This window comes from Taudactylus pleione, unplaced genomic scaffold, assembly GCF_031769625.1.
Source record: "Taudactylus pleione unplaced genomic scaffold, aTauple2 ptg000205l, whole genome shotgun sequence".
NCBI classification, from domain to species: domain Eukaryota; kingdom Metazoa; phylum Chordata; class Amphibia; order Anura; family Myobatrachidae; genus Taudactylus; species Taudactylus pleione.
In genome coordinates, this window is record NW_028284607.1 from 7,201,900 (window position 1) to 7,222,072 (window position 20,173).

The 20,173-nt window shown below is 45.7% G+C and overlaps 2 protein-coding genes across 4 annotated transcripts in view; one reads left to right on the forward strand and one right to left on the reverse strand.

Annotated features, from left to right (window-relative positions):
* RNF185 (ring finger protein 185) lies at positions 1–11,025 on the reverse strand. Of its 3 annotated transcripts, XM_088477926.1 has the most exons (9): positions 10,848–11,025; positions 8,156–8,248; positions 7,325–7,369; positions 7,023–7,241; positions 5,912–5,930; positions 5,397–5,509; positions 5,223–5,277; positions 1,011–1,128; positions 1–862 (listed from the first exon to the last, which is right to left on the reverse strand). In XM_088477926.1, exons 4-9 carry the CDS (start codon positions 7,190–7,192, stop codon positions 765–767), a joined length of 573 nt encoding a protein of 190 aa, XP_088334052.1. In that variant the 5' UTR covers positions 7,193–7,241; positions 7,325–7,369; positions 8,156–8,248; positions 10,848–11,025; the 3' UTR covers positions 1–764. The 3 variants fall into 3 exon arrangements, with proteins under 3 accessions (XP_088334052.1, XP_088334053.1, XP_088334051.1); XM_088477927.1 differs by lacking the exon at positions 8,156–8,248; XM_088477925.1 differs by lacking the exons at positions 7,325–7,369; positions 8,156–8,248 and having other exon boundaries at positions 10,848–11,024.
* The window catches only part of CUNH12orf43 (chromosome unknown C12orf43 homolog), a 23,570-nt gene continuing 14,051 nt past the window's right edge, over positions 10,655–20,173 (forward strand). The window contains exons 1-5 of the mRNA XM_088477924.1: positions 10,655–11,093; positions 15,362–15,425; positions 15,504–15,602; positions 15,676–15,749; positions 17,975–18,065. Coding sequence (XP_088334050.1) covers positions 10,988–11,093; positions 15,362–15,425; positions 15,504–15,602; positions 15,676–15,749; positions 17,975–18,065 — 434 coding nt within the window. The 5' untranslated portion in view covers positions 10,655–10,987. The remainder of the gene's footprint in view (positions 11,094–15,361; positions 15,426–15,503; positions 15,603–15,675; positions 15,750–17,974; positions 18,066–20,173) is intronic.

Genomic DNA, 20,173 nt, shown 5'->3' on the forward strand with positions numbered 1-20,173 from the left:
TATCTTAAAATTAACTTTTAATCCCAGTGAATTATTAAAATCTCATAAAATTGAGGAATCAACCACCTTCAACTCCACCCCAAGTCCAAAAAACAAAGAATATATATACAGATTGCCTGGCATCCTCCGCCTGGTGCCCAGGAACAGGCCTTTGTGCATGTTGGAAAAAAATGAATTATCGCTGAATCTGGAGCTCTTCACACATGTTCTACTTACGTCTTTTCAGTCTCGTAGTGCCTCACAAACCCTGGACATTATGATTTCATTTCCTTTTTTTCCCCTACATACCACATTTTGCTACCACATGATGAACTGTACTTTTTTCACCTATTACAGCACCTATATGCCATTTGTTTTCGGTCCCTTAGGACTATTTTTTGGGGCAGGGTTTTCTTCTCCCAATTAATTGTTTTTGACAGATCTTATTCTGTTTTGCCTTACTCATGTATCCAGTACTTCCTTACACAGCTCCCCACCAAATGAAAGGATATGACATTTCTCTTCTGCAGTACATTCCTGTCTGTCTGTCCTATCTTGCACTGAAACTGCTCCTCCATAGCCATTAATACTATTGTGCTTCTCTTTCTCTTCTACAGTCATAAACCCTTGTTCTTCTAATCTAAAAGGGCAATGACTGGAAAGTAGCACTTGAGAGGCCAGGGACGGATAAGGGGTAAAGTCCAGAATAATATATTGCAGGGATTGGAGTATAATCCGCAAAGGTCGCCCAATCCTTAATGCCATCAGAGGGCACTTGAAGATTTTCAGGCAATCAGCAGCCAAAACATTATAACCAAGGCAACAAAGAGGAAAAGACGAGACAGGAATTGTTCATCCACATACTGAGGGGTTCCAGGGACAGCTGCAAAGCAAAAGTGGTGAGATTAGGAAAGACTGCATACAACAGTTATAGCCTTATGACGTGGAGGGGAAACTACTTCATCTATCAACATGAAATCAGGTAGATTACAGTCTACAGGGTGAAATAGAGAACATGTATTTTTAGATACCTGGTGGAGGGCGACCATCATTGATGTTAAATGCTGTGGCAAACATCCCAAAGGGAAATGCTCCAATTCCAAAAGACATCTGGAAGCCGCCATCTCCAAACCCAAACCCTTGGAAACCCTGCATAAAGTCATATACCCGTAAAAGACCAGAAGACATTAGATGATTTAAAAAGTATATAATCTCTCCTTAAATACAATTACTTAATGATCTGCCTAGTAACTTTAGTGTTAAGGGCACAGATTATTACTACCAACATGTAAGAAATAAATAAAGGCCAACAACATACATGCAGGTAAATTGGCTTTTGGGTGCACACAAAAATGAATGTGACTGATCACAAGTAATATGAGATTGATAAGCACCAATAAGACCATATGAGTTCGCTATAAGAGACTTTTTGAAGTATACTGCAGTGTATTTTATCATTTGTAAGTATTGTTATACATTTCTTGATTGATTTTCTGATAATAAAATGTAATAGAATTGTTTGACTAAATTGTAGCCTCCAGATTTAAAACAGTAATTTTTTTAAAGGCAAAACCAAGTTAGTTTGGTCTCTGAAATAAAGAACTAACTAAAACATATGCTTTAAATGTCGAGGCATTATTGCCGAAACCTCACTACTGCCCACAACTCGCAGGCTATTTGGCATCTGTCTTGCAGTGCGCACTCACATACATATACACCAGTGCCAAAAGTCATGGGATAGATGCCTAGTATCGTGTAAGACTCCCTATAGCCCGGCGAAGTGGAGCTACTCGATGTGGTATCGATTCCACAAGTGGATGGAAGACCTCTGGAGAGATGTTGACTCATGCCATCTGGAAAGCTTCCCACAGCTTCCTGATATTTGTAGGTGCAGGATCTTGGGTGTGAATGGACCTCTCCACCACGGCCCATAAATGTTTGATTAGGTTCATGTCAGGGGAACGTGGTGGCCAAACTATTTGTCGGAGCTCTCCAGAATGCTCCCTGAACCAAGTCTGGACAATGTGGGGCTGATGACACAGAGCATTATCCTGCTGGAATATTCCATTGTGTAGGGGGTACATGAAGTCCAAGAAGGGCTGCAAATGGTCATCAAGCAATGCAACGTAGCAGTTACCATTCAATGACGTGTTCAGGCGATGCAGCGGACCCAACCCATGCCACTTGAACACACCCCACACCATCATAGAGCCACCACCAGCCTACACGGTGCCTTGTTGACAACTGAGGTCCATGGCATCATGAGGTCTGTCCCACACCCAAACCCTACCATCAGCCAGAAACAACTGAAACTGTGTTGGATTTCACCACGCCACATGTTGCCAGTCCTCTATGGTCCAATTAGCGACGTCAAAACCCCAGGTGAGGCGCGGTGTCTAGTGTTGTAGTGTTAAGTAGGGCACTTGTGGGTCTTCTGCTCCCATATCCCATGGAATCTATAGGACGCAGCACTGACCTGCTGTATATGGTTCTGGTACCGCCTGCATTAAATGTGGATGTGATTTGAGCCAGTATCGCTTCTTTGAAACCATGAACAATTCTGGCCAGAAGCCATTGATCACGATCATTAAGCACCTGTAGTCGGCCACAGTTGGTGGCAATGCCTTCCATGAGGTATTCCTGGTACACCCGTGACACCATAGATTGAGGAATGCTGAATGTCCGCACAACTTCGCAATGGTAATTGATTGTCTACTGATATATGTCCTCAAGTGAACGCGGTCAATATTCCGACCACGGGGATTGCGGCAGTCAAAATAAAGGTGCCAGAATCCCGGCCCAAGCATCCCGAAGGTAAGTAGCGGGGTTAGGAGGGTTTGGGATAGTGGTTAGGCACTAAGGGTTGAGGTTTAGGGTGCGGGGAGGGGGAGCGTGGGGGGCCTGCTCTGAGGCAGAGGAGCGTGGGAGCCTGCTCTGAGGCAGAGGAGCGTGGGGGCCTGCTCTGAGGCAGAGGAGCGTGGGGGCCTGCTCTGAGGCAGAGGAGTGTGTGTGCGCTATGTGCACCTGTCTTGTGGCATAGGAGCGTGTGCGCTGTGTTTCTGTTCTGTGGCAGAGGAGCGTGTGCACTGTGTCTCTGTTCTGTGGCAGAGGAGCCAGTCTGGGTAACAGATGAGAAATATGTGTGTTTTACAGAGGTGCTCCACCTATGATCTGGTTGCCAGGCTGTGATGATTATTGGTTTGTCTGTGCCTAAACGAAAGTAGATAAATGTATGTCACATCAGTACTTAGCTGAGGGAACGGAGTGTGAGTTGCTCCTGTGCCTAAATAGATGCTGATGAGTGTGGATTTTGTCTGTGTTCACTATTTTGTTTTAGCTACTGTTCTCTGGGAGAGGAGCGTGGGGTGCTGCGCGCCTGCTCTGCAGCAGAGGAGCGCGTGCGCTGTGTGCACCTGTCTTGCGGCAGAGGAGCGCGTGCGCTGTGTGCACCTGTCTTGCGGCAGAGGAGCGCGGGGGCCTGCTCTGCGGCAGAGGAGCGCGGGGGCCTGCTCTGCGGCAGAGGAGCGCGGGGGCCTGCTCTGCGGCAGAGGAGCGCGGGGGCCTGCTCTGCGGCAGAGGAGCGCGGGGGCCTGCTCTGCGGCAGAGGAGCGCGGGGGCCTGCTCTGCGGCAGAGGAGCGCGGGGGCCTGCTCTGCGGCAGAGGAGCGCGGGGGCCTGCTCTGCGGCAGAGGAGCGCGGGGGCCTGCTCTGCGGCAGAGGAGCGCGGGGGCCTGCTCTGCGGCAGAGGAGTGTGTGCGCGCTATGTGCACCTGTCTTGTGGCATAGGAGCGTGTGCGCTGTGTTTCTGTTCTGTGGCAGAGGAGCGTGTGCGCTTGTCCTGTGGCAGAGGAGCGTGTGTGCTGTGTGCCTGTCCTGTTATAGAGGAGCGTGTGCGCTGTGTGCCTGTCCTGTGGCATAGGAGCGTGTGCGCGGTGTTCCTGTCCTGTTATAGAGGAGTATGTGCGCTGTGTGCCTGTCCTGTGGCAGAGGAGCGTGTGCGCTGTGTGCCTGTCCTGTGGCATAGGAGCGTATGCGCGGTGTGCCTGTCCTGTGGCAGAGGAGTGTTTGCGCGGTGTTCCTGTCCTGTTATAGAGGAGTGTGTGCGCTGTGTGCCTGTCCTGTGGCAGAGGAGTGTGTGCGCTGTGTGCCTGTGCTGTGGCAGAGGAGCGTGTGCGCGGTGTGCCTGTGCTGTGGCAGAGGAGCGCGTGCGCTGTGTGCCTGTCCTGTGGCAGAGGAGCATGTGTGCTGTGTGCCTGTCCTGTGGCAGAGGAGCGTGTGCACTGTGTGCCTGTCCTGTGGCAGAGGAGCATGTGTGCTGTGTGCCTGTCCTGTGGCAGAGGAGCGTGTGCGCTGTGTGCCTGTCCTGTGGCAGAGGAGCATGTGTGCTGTGTGCCTGTCCTGTGGCAGAGGAGCGTGTGCGCTGTGTGCCTGTCCTGTGGCAGAGGAGTGTGTGCGCTGTGTGCCTGTGCTGTGGCAGGGGAGCTGTTCACACACACATAAAAACATGTAGGATTGAAAGCCGTAAAACATGAATTTAAGTGGCATGTTCAGTGTTCTGATGCTATGTGGGGAGGCATAGGGGGATCTCAAAAGCATAAATTGTGATGAAACCCAGAAACAGTAAAGAAGGACCACAATTTTTTTTTAAATTGAGTGGTCCCTGGAAACCACATTTTTTCGCTTAGCATGATTACTGCTCAAGGTATGAGAGGATGCAGAGAAGTAATTTGTCACCATTCCCAAATGTCTTTCTATGCATGTATTCAAATAAATGACATAACACCCAAAGAAGGCCAAACTATGAAAATAATGGGAGCTATTTCTGCTTGGTTAAAATGAATTAAGGCAGAGCAAGTTGAAATAATGGGAGGTAGTTCCTGATCGTGGACTCGTGGTTTCACTAGGAATGAACTAGCAAACTAAATATGTGTATACATATTCTAACTATTGTCACTAGAAGACAGTAGAAAATCAAAGTACTGTAACTGTGACATACATAAATTAAAAGTATTAGAAACTGTAAGAGCAGGAAATGGCCAATTACAGATTTAAAAATATAAAATGTCAGGAAGCACCGTATGGCCCATTTCATCTTGTTATTGGTTCATTTGTTTTTCTCCTGGGAAGCTCGTTATGTTACAACCTAGAATCCCCAAGAGCCTATACAGAATTACAGATCAGAAGCAATCATTTCATCATGTGACACATATTGTACAACTCTTTACACAGTTCCCCTTCACTCACCCCTCTGTTCTCTGGTTCTGGTCTCTGTCCTTGAGGCCGTGGAGGAGTTTTCTCACTAAATGGAAAATGGTTGAATTAGATCAGAGAAATTGCAGCATGCGTTTATAATACCAGGACACTGTTTAAATAAAAAAAATAAAAAATCAGACAGAGACAAGCATATTTTACCCTTACCGAGGGTCTTCTTGCCCCGTACTCCCTCTTCCATACAAAGGTATTACTTTATCACGGCTGATTCCTGCTTTGCACACTGGACACACCTGACGATTAGGCCGTGTTTCTAACCACTGAAGAGGAAAAATATATAAAACCAATGAATACAGCTCCATCAATACTTAGATACCAGCTAGTAGAGAATATAGAAAACTTCAGTACAAATAGTACATTTAGCTCAATTCATACGTACACACACACACACATATATATATATTATATATATATATATACACATACACATACACACACCCACATATACATACACACACCCACACACAGATATTTATCTATATCTATCGATCTCTCTCTATATATTGTATACACACCCCCAACATAATTTCCAAGTATCCCATAAAAAAATTGAAAAAGGATAAACTAGGTTGCATCCATAACATTGGGGGAAACAAGAGAACAAATAACACCCAGATAAACAAAACAACTGCTGTGTATGTAAACACACTGATTGAGCTTACCTGATGCAAACATGGCCAGCTGGAGAGAGAAAATGAGAGATGTTATGTAAATGCTGAATTAAATGGGCAAAAATACAACATTTTTCACAGTACAGGTTGAGTCTCCCATAGCCAAAATGCTTGGGACCAGGGGTATTTTGGATAACGGAATATTCTGTATTTTGGAATAATTGCATATCATAATGAAATATCTTGGGATTGGGACCGCAATATACACAAAGAATGCATTTATGTGTTATATACACCTTATACACACACACAGACTGAAGGTAAATTTATACAATATTTTTAACAATTTGTGCCTAAGGTTTCATTATCTCAGTCATGCCAAAATTATTTGGTATTTCGGAATATGTGGATATGGAAGACTCAGCCTGTATTTCTTTTTTTCAGCTACACAGTGGACTGAAATACTGACAAACATTAATAAAATAAAAAAGGATTTGCACAAGGTATTTGTATTTTTAACCAAAAACACATGTTTATTTATCAATAACAGTTATGAGCTAGATGTAAGAATCCTAATATACAGTACATAAGACTACAGGTTTCTACACACGGTACGATTAAAATGGACGATAAGAACGATAACGATATCGATCATATCGTGCATGTTTCGGTGGCCAACGACCTGCGATGCGCGGGCACGTATGGACGATAACTATATCGACCGTGCATGCAGGCCAACCTGGTCGACATCGACCAGGTAACTATAAGGACCCGCAATTGTTGATCGTGGTTCGTTGGGGGTTCGTGGTGTGCTGGATGTTCGATATCGATCATCCAGCACACCTGGGAGATCGTACAACGATATCGTTGACGATCGTCCCGTGTGTATGCACAACAAAAGATGACCTATGAGATGGATGTTTACGTTGAAGTACAACTAAGTGAAGTAATCTATGAAGTGCAGTGGAACACTAGAAAATAAATGTTTACAGTTTACGTTACATGCATTCAGATGGAGTTATATTACCAATTTATTTAAAAAAAAAAAAAAAAGTCATTTATTTTGAAGAGGAAGAGATGGTTTTGATCTTCAATTTAGCACATTGGTCAAATATTACAGCTGGTATGTTAGGTTTACAAAATTCAGTTGTAATGTCCTTACCAAAAAAGGTGACCACACAAGCTAATCACTGCATCCTTGGCTGTATCCAAGCAAATGTTGCACTCAAATGTACTGTCCTGGCTGCTCCCCTCTCCATTACTACTTCCACTTGCTCCTCCAGGGCCTGAATTCTCTGCAGATGCAGAGGTAGTTGGACTTGCACTTGCCATCCTAGCCAGGACCCCACAGAAGGTAGACCAATAAGTCGAAACAATGAGCCTAACAGACAAAAGAGGAGGTAATGAAGCAAACCATGTAAGTAAACTAAAAAAGGCTAACTAAAAAAAGCTATGTAAACTTACCAAATTATAATCAATCTTTGATATGTTCCACTGTCAGGGAACTTGCTGCAAGGAGAGTCACAGTCACTTAGTGTCAGAGAAAGCGGAGGCTAAGCTGCAAGTGTGTGTTTTGCATTTTCACTCTGTTACATCATGTCCCCAAAGAATAAACTGATGACAGGAGAAAAAGCAGCATGGACTAGCGTACACAGAAGCACATTCAGAGGTGGACACTAAATAGATTCAGTCGCAACTTTGACCAATGTTTTTAGATCTACGTATAAGCAGGATACCGCACTGCGCAGACATGGTCCTGCATCGTTGGACACAGTGCGACTATAGACATTGGTTCATTGACAGTCTGTAGCCATTTGGGGGCAGTGAGGGGAAAGCCTTAAAAAAAGGAGATGTATCACCCCCATTTTTGAGGCGTTCCAAACCCAGCGACTGCGTCTTCTGGCGCAGATTTACTGGCCTCAGCAGCTTAGTAGTGGTGGACATTCTGAGTAACCCTAGGGCTACTCAGAGGTCTGATAGTCCACGCGATGTTGTCGATGGTGATCCAATGCTGAATCTTTGGACGCATGAGCAGGGGGTGAGCTTTTCATTACTAAAGACGGCACCTCTAGCATTTGCATGCCTTCTCAGATCTGCTGCTTCCAAAGACACAGCAGCGACACCACTTGTGTCCACCTCTGAATCAGGCCCACAGTGAAAGGAGCCCAAATGGGTCTGAAGAAGCAGGAAAAGAGAAATGGGAGGAGTGACGTAGAGCATAATTACACAACACAAGACTAGTCAGAGAAGTCAGAACAGACTGGCTGTCCCTGCTGTGCAGATAATCCCTCTCACCTGTCTGGTCTGCCCCTCTGTGTACACAGGTTACATTACTAATCCCCAATCCATAGGGAACACACTCACACCTGTCATGCAGTTTCAGAGATCCTATTAACACATAAATTAACAATATCAGTTAAACAAGTGAATTGCTGCATATACACCTCACTGCTCTGTAGATTACAAAATTAAACCAAGGAGCCTATATATCAAGCTAGTGTTTCATAAAATTATGCAGAAACTACAGTTTCAGGTTTTAAGGATATCGATGCTTGAGCACAGATTGTTAAAACAAACTAACTGAGGTAATAATTAAATCACCTGTACTCGAGCATGGCTATCCTTAAAACCTGGACTGTTAGTGTGCCTTGAGGACCGAGGTTGGGAAACCCTGATCTAAACAGTTTGATGAAGACCCACTCCAATTGAAATCTGTTATACTAGACCAGACCCAGTCACAGATGGATCCCTCTCTGGTAAATAGTGTGATCTGTAGACCATAGGCTACAATGGCTATTCTAGAGATTGCTAAATCTCACAAATAGCACCCCCCATAGAAACCAATGTGGGCTGTTTGTGCGATCAAAATCAGGGGACCGCAAGAGATTTCTGATATCTGCTGCAGTTCCCTCCTAAATACATCCAGAGTATAACTGAAATTTACAGATATCACCTGAAAACTGATATACCGCAAGTTTCCTTTGATAAATAGGCCCCTAAAACACAATAAAAAGACATGATCTCTTCTGGAGGAGGAAAACTATTTATATATAATAGCTTTTGCAATATGATCTGGGTGCGATATTAGTGCCCATGATTGCATTGCAAGAAGAGATAACAGCGCTGCGATGTACTAAGAGTAAATAGACAGCGTCAGCGATTTCTTTACTACTGTGCATGCACGGTCTACAGACGGCCAATGCTGGGGAGGAGGGGGTTTGTGGCTGCTGTCGGAAATAGAGTAATGGGTACGGGATGCCAGCGCTCGGGATCCCGGCCGGAGGTCAGAACCCCGACAGGGTTAGAATACGGACACTTGTCGGTCAGTATTCTAACCGAACTCTCTCCACAATGCCTTACCCTAACCTCCCCCCAGTGCCTAAACCTAACCTCCCCGCACCCTAACCAACCCCCCTTAGTGCCTAACACTCCCCCCAACCCCACTATTTACTTTCAGAATTAAGGCGGTCAGGGTGCCAGCCCCGGGGTTCTGACAAGTGTCGGGATTCTGGCGCCAGCATTCTGAGCGCCGAAATCCCCGCGGTCGGGATAATGACCTCATTCCCACAGCAGTTATTGGAAATATCTTCTGCGATCCCTCCATAGTACATCTGGGGGATACTAAATATTTGTGGGTATCCCCCAAAAATGGGTGTTTTCAGGGAATATGCCACAAACATTTAACGATAAATAGTTTTCATAAAAACTAATTGATCTGTACAGAAACACACATAAGATTAAAGTTTTTTCTTCTTCTTAAAGACAATTTATTTAAAAGTAAATAGCTCATCTTTGTGAAGGTGTTCAATGCCTTTAAGACACTAATGCCCACAAGCCAACATTGCTGCATGACTAGATAATACAGGCCACATAAGGCCCCCATTTACCTACGCGATGTCTAGATGGTCACACGATTTTCGACTCGACGTAACGTTCAGTCTTGTTGAAATCGTGCATTTTTTCATCCGATGCGCGCTCCCGTGGGTCCTTCAATCGTATCTTATGATCATATGTGCAGCACATATGTTCCATTGTATCGTGTTCAGAACGTGGCATTTTTTTTTTTTTTAAATGCGATCCATCGTGTGGCAATACAGTCATTTCAATGACTGTTTGTCCCTATTCCTTAATGAGTGCGTGAGGCACAGGATCGATCATACGACTGATCCTGTGCAAAGAAAAAAAACAAAAAAACGTGCTGACGGACTGCAGGGTAATCGGATGTAAAACGGATCGGAAGCTGATCATATAGGTGTATGGGCCCTATAAGAACCTTTTACCTTTACAATCTGGCTGAACCAATTTGCAATAAATGCCACTCAAAATTAAACCAACTTCAGTCCTAAGTAACCTGCCAGTCAGAGAAAGCAACTTCAGTCTCACATGCATATAGATCCGATTAAGCTGTTCTTTTGTTTAAATCTATGTACATATGTATAAAAGGGGCAGGTAGCTTTATCCTTATATGAGCACAATGTCTGTAGCTATTGAGAGTATGATGCCAGTCACTTTTATGCACCCTGTGGTTCTCCAGCTGGCAGCTGCTATGGCTCTACCAATCATCTCACAGACATGGCATAATGAGACTTGTAGTTCCACAAAAGATGAATTAGCCAAGGGCTGCTCCAGAATAAGGAGGAACACAGCTTCAGGGGTCCGTCATTAACTGCAGCAGCAAACACATAACATATCCTACTAAGGAGATTATTACTGAGCGCACTGATAATTATCATCCACCAGCAATGGACGCAACCAGCTGGGGAAACAAACCGCACAGGAACTCCAGTCCCAGGGTCACTGCTAGTGCAGTCACCTGTGTACAGCGGAGTCAGTCGCTCATACAGGTAACAGCTGTCACCAAAGCCCTGGCATAGGGGCGCCCTAAGACGCGGGCACAGCGGCAGCACCGGGCTGCAGGGATAGCAGGTTCATTCAGCTCGGTGAGACACAGAGACCACTGATACCGCAATGTAACAACTCCACTCACCTTCACTAAGACGGAATCCACCACCATCACACTGCTAGTCCTCCGCTCACTGTTGATGCCAGCCAGCCCTCACACGTCACTGCCGGCCCAGGAACTACAACACCACACCAGGAAAAGCAGGAGGCAACACGTCATGCAAGATGGCGGCGCCCAGGAGCACTCAACAAGTTAGCAGGGACTCTGAGGAGAGTAGCAGCGGGGAAGAGGAACTGGGACGTTTCCGGGAGGCAACCTGGAATCCGCCTGGTGAGTGCACAGATAGATTTAGCATTATGCTGATAAAATGCTGCTTTGCACAACAATCATGCCTCTGATGTATGGGGTTCTGGATTTGATCAATGTGTCTCATACCCGGTCCTCAGGACCTCTAACAGTCCATGTTTTCCAGGTCATCTGTGTGGATATGTAGAATGTGCCAGGAAATAATGCAGCAACATTTCAAATTGTAGGCATAGTGTCGCACTCGTGTCATTGTGACCTATCCCCCTGAATAGCGGAGGACAAAATTCTGCTCCCAGTTCTAAAACATTTAATACAAATATAATTTTATCATTCATGCCATGAAAAGTAAATATGCTGGATATGGATCTATTACCGATAATAACTGCTATATGTGCATCATTGTGCCCACCACATATTGCCCTCACCATCACAACCTTATGCCCACTATATAAAACCTTGTGTTGAGTCTAACATCATCACCTAATGCGGTCCTTTTGCTCTTCATATTCAGTATTTGGGCTCACTGCCACAACACACAGAACCATGGACCACATTGCCCATATTATTCCCTCTAGTAATATAGTGTTCTCCTGAGGGACTGTTTGATAGGCGCTCTGCCCGGCACTCAGGGCTGCAATCTTGCTTGGCTTCACAGTGGTATGTTCATCATGATGCTTTTATATAGCACTTAACCTAGTATATTCAGGAGATATTATTTGTGTTTGAATAGTTCTTTTTGCTTTTCCTGAGAAAAACTAGTATGCCTAATGCACGGCACACACTTTAACAACAGAGTGGTCTGCTGTCTGAGCGGACGATTTGTAAACTATACACACTTACCTATTGGCTGCTCAGTATGTCTGGCCTGACATCACAACTGAGCAGGCATCTAGATTTGCCCGCCCAGTTGTGATGTCAGTATCAGTGGTCCCTGCAGTCACTGGGCCTGATTCAGACCTGCTCGCGAGTGCACAGCGCTCGCAAGCAGGTCGATGGTCCCCCACTGTGCATGTGCACGCCGGCGCCGGCACCCACAGCTTAGCGAGCGGCCAGGAGGCCGGTTAAAAAACAAAATAATGCCGCCCTGATTCAGCGAGCGCTCTGAAAGAGCGTCCGGCTCTGAATCAGGCCCACTGTACGGGCGGTCGGCGGGTCTGGATTTGTACTACAGTACTAATCCAGACTAACAAGTTTTTTTAAGTTCAGCGGATCTGTCTGTATACATAGCCTTATAGTAGTATCATAGCACTAATGTGGGATATACATACTGTATATATTTTTATTTTCTATGGGCTCAATCCAATTAGCTGCGAAGAGTGCGAGTTGCCGTTGCCACGGCGTTAAAATGCTGGAAACAGCACCGCACCCTTCTCCGAACCTGAATTTGCACAGCTTTGCTCGGAGCCCTATAGGGCTGCGTGCACTTTTGTGCAAGTTCAGGCTGCCATAAAGAGGCTGAACTCGCAGAACTCCTTGGAAAAAAATTCTAACATCTTGTAATGAGGCAATCTTCCTCTGGAACCAGGCTGACAGTGCAGAAACCTGCACTCTCAGGGCCTAATTCAGACCCGCGAGCGCTCAGCTCGCAAGCGGGTCGATGGTATCCTAATGCGCATGCGCACGACGGAGGGAGCTCCATCGTGCGCCTGCGCGAGACCCGCATAGCGACAGCCAAGCTGTCGCTATGGGTCACGCACCAAGGGGGGCGTGCTGTCGATGGTGAGTGACAGCACGCCCCCTTTGGTGGGCGTGCCGGGGGCGTTGCTGCCCAGACGGGGGCGTTCCCATGGGAACGCCTACCGTCTGGGTCCGGCCCCACTGACATCACTAGTGATGTCAGTGGGAGTGCTTTTGGCTCTGATAGAGCCAAAAGCACTCCTGGGCTTGCGGCAGCGAGACCCTACCGCAGGGTCTCGTCGCAAGCACGACGGTCGCGATGGTCATGACCATCTTTATGGCCGCTCGCATAAGCTGTGCCCACAGCTATGCGAGCGGCCAGGAGGCCGCTCCATTTTTAGGTAGGAGGGCCCTGATTCAGTGCGAGCGCTCTGGTCAGATCGTCCGGCTCTGATTTAGGCCCACAATGTGGCCAGGCAGAGACCGCTGTCTAACCCCGCCTGAAGAAAAGCCAGTACCCTGGAAATCCTGAACACCATAGGATCGTACTTCTTATGGGAACACCATTGACCAAAAGAATGCCAAACTCTGTAATAGATGCGGACAGAGACATGCTTCCGTGCCCTAAGCATCATTTGAATTACAGTACTGGAAAAAACTTCTGCTCTTAGGATGGAAGATTCAAGAGCCACGCCGTCAAAGCCAGACGAGGCATGTCCGGATGCCGGCAGAGACCCTGCGTTAGCAGATCCTGCCATAGAGGAAGCGTATACGGACTGTCTACGGACAGATTCTGCATATCGGTGAACTAATGACGTCTGGGTCAAGCTGAAGCCACCAGTTCCGCCTTCCTGCTTGAATTTCCTGAGAACTCTTGGAAAAAGAGAAATCGGAGGAAAGAAATATGCCAGCTTGAAGTCCCATCCTACTGCCAGTGCATCCACGAAGGCTGCTGATGGGTCTCTGGACCTGGACCAGTACTTGGGGACCTTGTGGTTTTGATGTGACGCCATGAGCTCTATCTCTGGTAGACCCCATTTGTTTACCAGGAGCTGAAACACTCCCAGATGGAGAGACCACTCTTCGGCGTGTATGTCCTGGCGTCTTAGGAAGTCTTCTTCCCAATTGAGTACTCCCGATATGAATATTGCAGATATGGCCGGAAGATGACGTTCTGTCCAAATCAGAACCTTTGTCACCTCTTTTATGGGCGCGTAACTTCTTGTGCCTCCCCGATGATTGAGGTAGGCGACTGTAGTCGCATTGTCGGATTGAATCTGGACCGGCCTGCCCTGGAGCAGGTCCTGTGCCATCATAAGAGCCTTTTACACTGCTCGCAGTTCCAGAATGTTTATTGGCAGATGACTTTCCTGATTTGTCCATCTTCCCTGAAAGGTGTGATAATCTGTCACTGCCCCCCATCCGCGAAGACTGGCGTCTGTGGTGAGAAGCACCCAATTTGGAATCCAGAATGGTCGCCCTTTGTTCAGATGATCCTTTCTCAGCCACCACAGGAGAGAGTGACCAACCTCTGGAATGAGAATGATCCTCCTGTTTTCCTTTATGTTTAGACATGTTCATAAAGGTAATAAATGCAATGCTATGTGACAGCCTTCACAAAATCTCAAATGAATGTGAAGTACTCCAGAAAAACCTCCATCCCAAGAGGATGGAGAGAAAAAATAGTGATAATTATAATTGACATACAGATATAAAAGACTGTGTCAATGCTTGGAAACAGTCACATAAAATGCATATGTAATATAATTACAATGGACTCTAAATCAACTACACAAACACCAGGAATGGTAGGATATAGATAACCATGGGAGAGGTATACAAAACCTTTCATAGGGACTGCGTCTGGGTTGGGGGAGGAGCTGCCTGGGTAGCGCATACCTGCCCACAGTTGCGTTAACCAACCGGGTACGCTGGCCTCGTGGCAGCAGAAGCGCCTGCTGCCGATCCCTGGCGTCAGACGATAAGACCCCGGTGGTGTAGTGAGGTCGCGGACAATCCTGGGCCCTGACTGCAGCGGCTTCTGGTGCGTCTCTGACACAGAAGCATGGACTGCCGCACGTGATTCCCCGTAAGCGAGGAACCACCTTACCTGACATCTCCATGCGTCCGGTTGCAGTCCAGGTCGCAGCATTGCTGCTAGCAAGCTCAGTCACAATCCGCCGAAATCACCAGCCCAGTTACTAGTGTTTCAGCCTGGCGGAGGTAGATGGAGTCGCAGTATATGCGTCTTAATTCGGACGCTTAGTACTGCCATCCCAAAAACATTAAATAAAACATTTAAAATAAAAGCTTAGGACTGCCTGAGCAGTCCCCTGTTATAAAGGTGCGTCTTGATCCTGTCGCACCAAACAATCAACTGAAGGCCTATAGCTAGGGGCGGGGTTTATATGGAGGAGGACCCGAGGCATCCTGGGAGTTGAAGCTTTCACTGTTTGGTACATGGATCTCTCCAACCGTAATATCCCCATGGTATCCCTGTGGATCCCTATGGACCCTGAAGAAGAAAGTACTAATAATAATAATATTTCTATGTTTTAGCACATTTTATGTTCCTTTTTGTCTTAGCTGATGTTGAAATTTATGTCTGTTTTTATCACAAATAGCACTTTTTGACAGTCTGTCTCATGATTTAGGTAGTTTTGTATACATTGCAGGTATAGACAAATCTGTACAACGATGTCAGCAGAATCCTATCACTCCTGTTATGCCAAGTTTACGGTATGTATTGGTATTTAATCATAAGCAAGTAATGAATATTGCTGTGTTTGTTATCCTAAACATTTGATATGACTGCAGCGTTCGACCTGACTGCCATGAGCATGATGGAAATGAGCTGGAAACTACCCCTGAATTCCGCACACATGTGGCCAGGAAGCTTTCTGCGATACTGGATAGGTAAATAGAATGGACCTTGGAGTGTGTGCATATTTCCCCTTCTGTTTAATCTAATTTGCCTGTCTGTATTTAGATGTATTAAAGAAATCCCTGGAAGCGGTAAATTGAAGCAAGAGTTTAAGGCAACTTCCAACTCTGAGGATGAAGGTGACTATAGGCAGCAATGAGAATTACGTATTGGTTTTATCTGCATTAAAATGGATAAGCACATTTTATTGCACCACTCACTGAAAGGCATATTCTCATGTAGGCTGGGGTCAGCATGATCACTTTTACTGCTTGAGTGTCGGTTAAAATAAAAAGATTGAACAGAAGGAACAAAGCTGCACCAATGGGCAAAACAGCTGTTCCCACTTTGAAAACAATTATAAGGCAAAGGCCCTCATTCAGAGCCGGACGCTCTGAGCAGAGCGCACGCTCTGAATGAGGGCCGTCCTCCATAATTATGGAGCGTCCTCCTGGACGCTCGTATAGCTGTGGGTCACCACCCACAGCCTATACGAGCGTGCAGGTTGATGGCGCGATGGTCTTGACCATCGCGACCATCGCCACTGCGAGCCGGAGCCTGCAGTTGAGTTTCTCAACCGTAAGGCCCGGAGTGATTTTGGCTCTATCAGAGCCAAAATCACTCCCACTGACATCGCTAGTGATGTCAGTGGGCCGGCTTCTGACGGTAGGCATTCCCTTGGGAACGCCCCCGTCTGGGAGGCACGCCCCCGGCACACCCACCAAAGGGGGCGTGCTGTCAATCAACATCGACAGCACGCCCCCTTTGATCAGACACAACGAGCGAAGGAAAGTCCTACGCTCGTCGCGTCTGGCGCATGTGCACGACGGAGCTCCCTCCGTCGTGCGCATGCGCAGTGCACACCATCGACCCACTTGCGAGCGGACAGCCGCTTGCGAGTGGGTCTGAATCAGGCCCAAAGACAGGACCTTTTTTTACCATATGTGCTGCTGTGATCATGAACAATTAACAATACAAAAAAATATCTAAAATATTTACAAATCAAACAACACATGTAATGCATCAATAAATATATAAAAAGTGCAATAGCCATAGTCTAAATCACAAACCGAAGGGTGTGTACACATTTTATCGACAAGCAATCGGGACGATAGTCGGGACAAATTCCCTTTGTCCAGGACCATCCGTGATTGGGGGCGTGCTGTCAGTCAACATCGACGGCACGTCCCCTTTGGTGCGAGACCCGGAGCGATGGAAAGTCCTTCGCTCGCCAGGTCTCGCGCATGCGCACGACGGAGCTCCCTCCGTCGTGCTCATGCGCAGTGGGGAACATCGACCCACTTGCGAGCGTACTGCCGCTCGTGAGTGGGTCTGAATGACCCCCATAGTGCCTACTACTGTTTAAAATGATTGTTAACTATGAACCCATTTATCCTCCCACTTTAACATTAGTATAGACTATTTCCAGATTTTTTTTTTACTTTTTGTCGACGCACTTTTTGAGATAATCACAATCAAAAATTTCAGTTTGAATTTGGAAAAAGTTTTTCCCCACAAAGCCTATTGTGTTGTATATCATAGGAAATGGCATACAAAACACAGTAAAATGACACCACTCCCACCTCTAGCTTAATTAGGAGAGCTGCTGTGGCGATTTGAAAATCTGCTGGTTGTGCGTTTTGACCGATTTTTTTTTTTTAAACTTTACATTGTCATATTATGGAAACGGCATGATATATTCAATTAATATTTAGTGTATATATATATATATATATATATATATATATAATATTCCAGTATGCTGCACTCACATTTCAGAGTGTGTTGATCCGGTGTGCTCCAATATAGACTGCAAACTCCGAAATGCAAATAGTCAAAAAATGGGCACTCACCAATCAGTAGAACATCTCCAGTTTATTACTCACAAGTCACATAACATGAGTCATGTTATGTGACTTGTAAGTAATAAACTGGAGATTTTCTGCTGATTGGTGAGTGCCCATTTTTTGACTCTATATATATGTAAATATATTTTATAATATAAAATTTTAACAGCTGAGGACACATAGTAAAGATAATTATGGATTGTTTATAACACATCTATAGGGAGAGATAGTGTTAATGAAAGATTTGGTCTTTAGTAAGATGTTGCCCCTGGGAAAAGTGTATTTGCACTGTTAAAAATCCTGCGATCTAACAGCCAAATCCAGTAGCTCCTTTCCCTTGGACGTGATGATTTTTAGGAAGTGTGTTCTCATTAAGGCACTCTTGTAGGTTATGGTGCATATATGTTCCTTCTGCTCATGAGCAGATTCTGTGATCACCTCATGCTTGACCTTTGGAGTGCATCAGTCACACATTGTTTCTTTATTTTATTATCCTTTTTAATTACTTTTATTAAAAGGCTTTCGGTTGTTCCGGACATCTGTTCCTGGAGATTCTGCTACCAAGATATCGCCCTCCATTTCTAAGCGCAGGATGGCATCTTCTACAAGGTGTGGTGGTAAAGGTCTTTTTCAATTAACAGAATTATATAAATGATGAAAAATAAAGATTATAATCATATTGGGGTAAAGTTCGTGATAGTCTCTGATTCAGACAACTGACAGTCCCTTACTGTGAGGTTTATAATCATGTTGAAATTGAAATTTTTATATTAATTTTTTTTATTTTCAGTTTAGTGGTTCTTGCCGTTAAAGAAGGAAGTTGTTTTGGTATTACAATTGAATGAAACATTGCTTCATTAGAAGAATCAGGTTTATCAGCTTTATTACATAACACCAGTTTTATATGTAGTTATTTTGAACACCTTATTATCTTGCACTATAATGAAATCATGAGCTAATTATTATGAAATTATAATTAAAGGCTGCATAGTCTATTATATTTACAGTGTTTGAAGTGACTGACAATAAGTCATCATGCCCACTAATTATACAGTGATTTTATTGCAATCCCACTAAAAAAAATAGGATAGGCTAGAATATACCTTCGGCAGGTAAGAAGACCTGGTATATTTTTAACAATTTCATGTCCAGAACAATTTTTTTCATAAAAGCATTAATGAGAGCAGCCATTCTATTAATTGATCTGACTTGTGCATAGAAAAAATAAAAGGCTGTCTACAAACTGCAACAGTACAGTCTCTGTTTCCCCTTTCAGACATACCGAGATTCCTGGGAATTTGGCCTGCCTCGGCCAAATTCCCGGGATGTCGCGTATGTCTGAATGGTACCTACCCGGGAACACGTTCCCTGGTAGCCGACCCTCCAATCGACCAGGGAATTTTCCAGGACTTAAGTCCTGGGAAATTAACCTGCTTGTGTCTGAATGGGTCTACCCGGGAATTTACTCCCGGGCTTCACCAAACAGCTTGTGATTGGCTGGACACGGCTGCCTGTTGATGACATCATCAGCGGCAGCCGGAGAGCGGAGGACAGACGCCATACACGGTGGGTAGAAATCAGTTCTACAAGGCTGATTTTGGTGCTGGCAGGGGACAGCAGGATCTCACACTGTACTATTAAGAACAGTGTGAGCAGCTTCAGCCATGCCACAGTTGCTGTATAGCACATCAAATCCACCAGGCAAAGCAAGCTCTCCATGCTACACAGATGCTTGTAAATACAGCAATGCCTTATGGTTGCCCCTCCCAGTCCCTTTATACCAAGCCCCCACCTTTGCATGACCTCATTAATGTGTGCCAGCAAAGCGTCCACTTAAAATGATAAAACTGTGATTTTCTGTGTAAAACTCTGAAAAACCTGCTCATGTCTGAATGGTGCTACCCGGGAATTTCACGGGTAGAAGCTGTAGTGTGAAAGGGGGGGTCTCAGCCACATACCCGGGATTTTGCACAGGAGAAATCCCAGTTCTGAGCAGGAAATTTCCCGGGTCGTATGCAGGGCCGGCAACAGAAATCTTGGGGCCCGGTACACTTGCATCTCTGGGGCCCCCAACCCTCCCCCCTCCCATTGCCCCCTCCTTGATCCGTCCTCCAAACAAACATGCCGGGTCCACACACACGCACAATTACTGTATTACAGATCGAGAAATGCGCACACACACACATGCATACATACATATACACATATATACATACATATATGGTACCCCCACTTAAAAAAATAAAATAAAATAAAAAATATAGTACTGGCCTCCACAGGCGTGGGTATAATGTAATACACAGCCCTGTAATAGCAGGGCTGATGGACTTTAGGTGACCCCTCTCTCTCCCTGTGGCTTCTTAGCCTGCACATCACAGGAAGATTTCATAGCTGGCTTAAAATTGACCCTTTCGATTGGTTGCCCTGAGTTGTGGGGCAGAGAGCCCATACTAGGTTGATACTAGGGCCCCTGACTAATTATATAGGATAATATAAGAGGGCCCCGCTGACGGACTGCGGGGTGGTGTGCGTGTGCCTACGGAAGGAATTATTGTACCGCTGGAGCCTGGAAGGAGCAGGCCGTGCTGCTGGGCCCTGCATTGAGGAGAGCATTGGCGGGTGAAAATCCCTGCAGTGCCCATCGCAGCCTACACAGGGAGTCACTCACCTGGTCCCGGTACGGAGGCTACTGCTGCAGCTAGATCAAGTGTTTCTCA

Bases quoted from the DNA above. Each gene is read 5' to 3' on its own strand.
- RNF185 (XM_088477927.1), bottom strand. From the start codon at position 7,192: ATGGCAAGTGCAAGTCCAACTACCTCTGCATCTGCAGAGAATTCAGGC. The intron at 5,278-5,396 runs GTAAGGGTAAAA...TTTTCCATTTAG, and splicing joins ACGGGGCAAGAAGACCCTCG to TGAGAAAACTCCTCCACGGC. The intron at 1,129-5,222 runs GTGAGTGAAGGG...GACTTTATGCAG, and splicing joins CAGAACCAGAGAACAGAGGG to GGTTTCCAAGGGTTTGGGTT.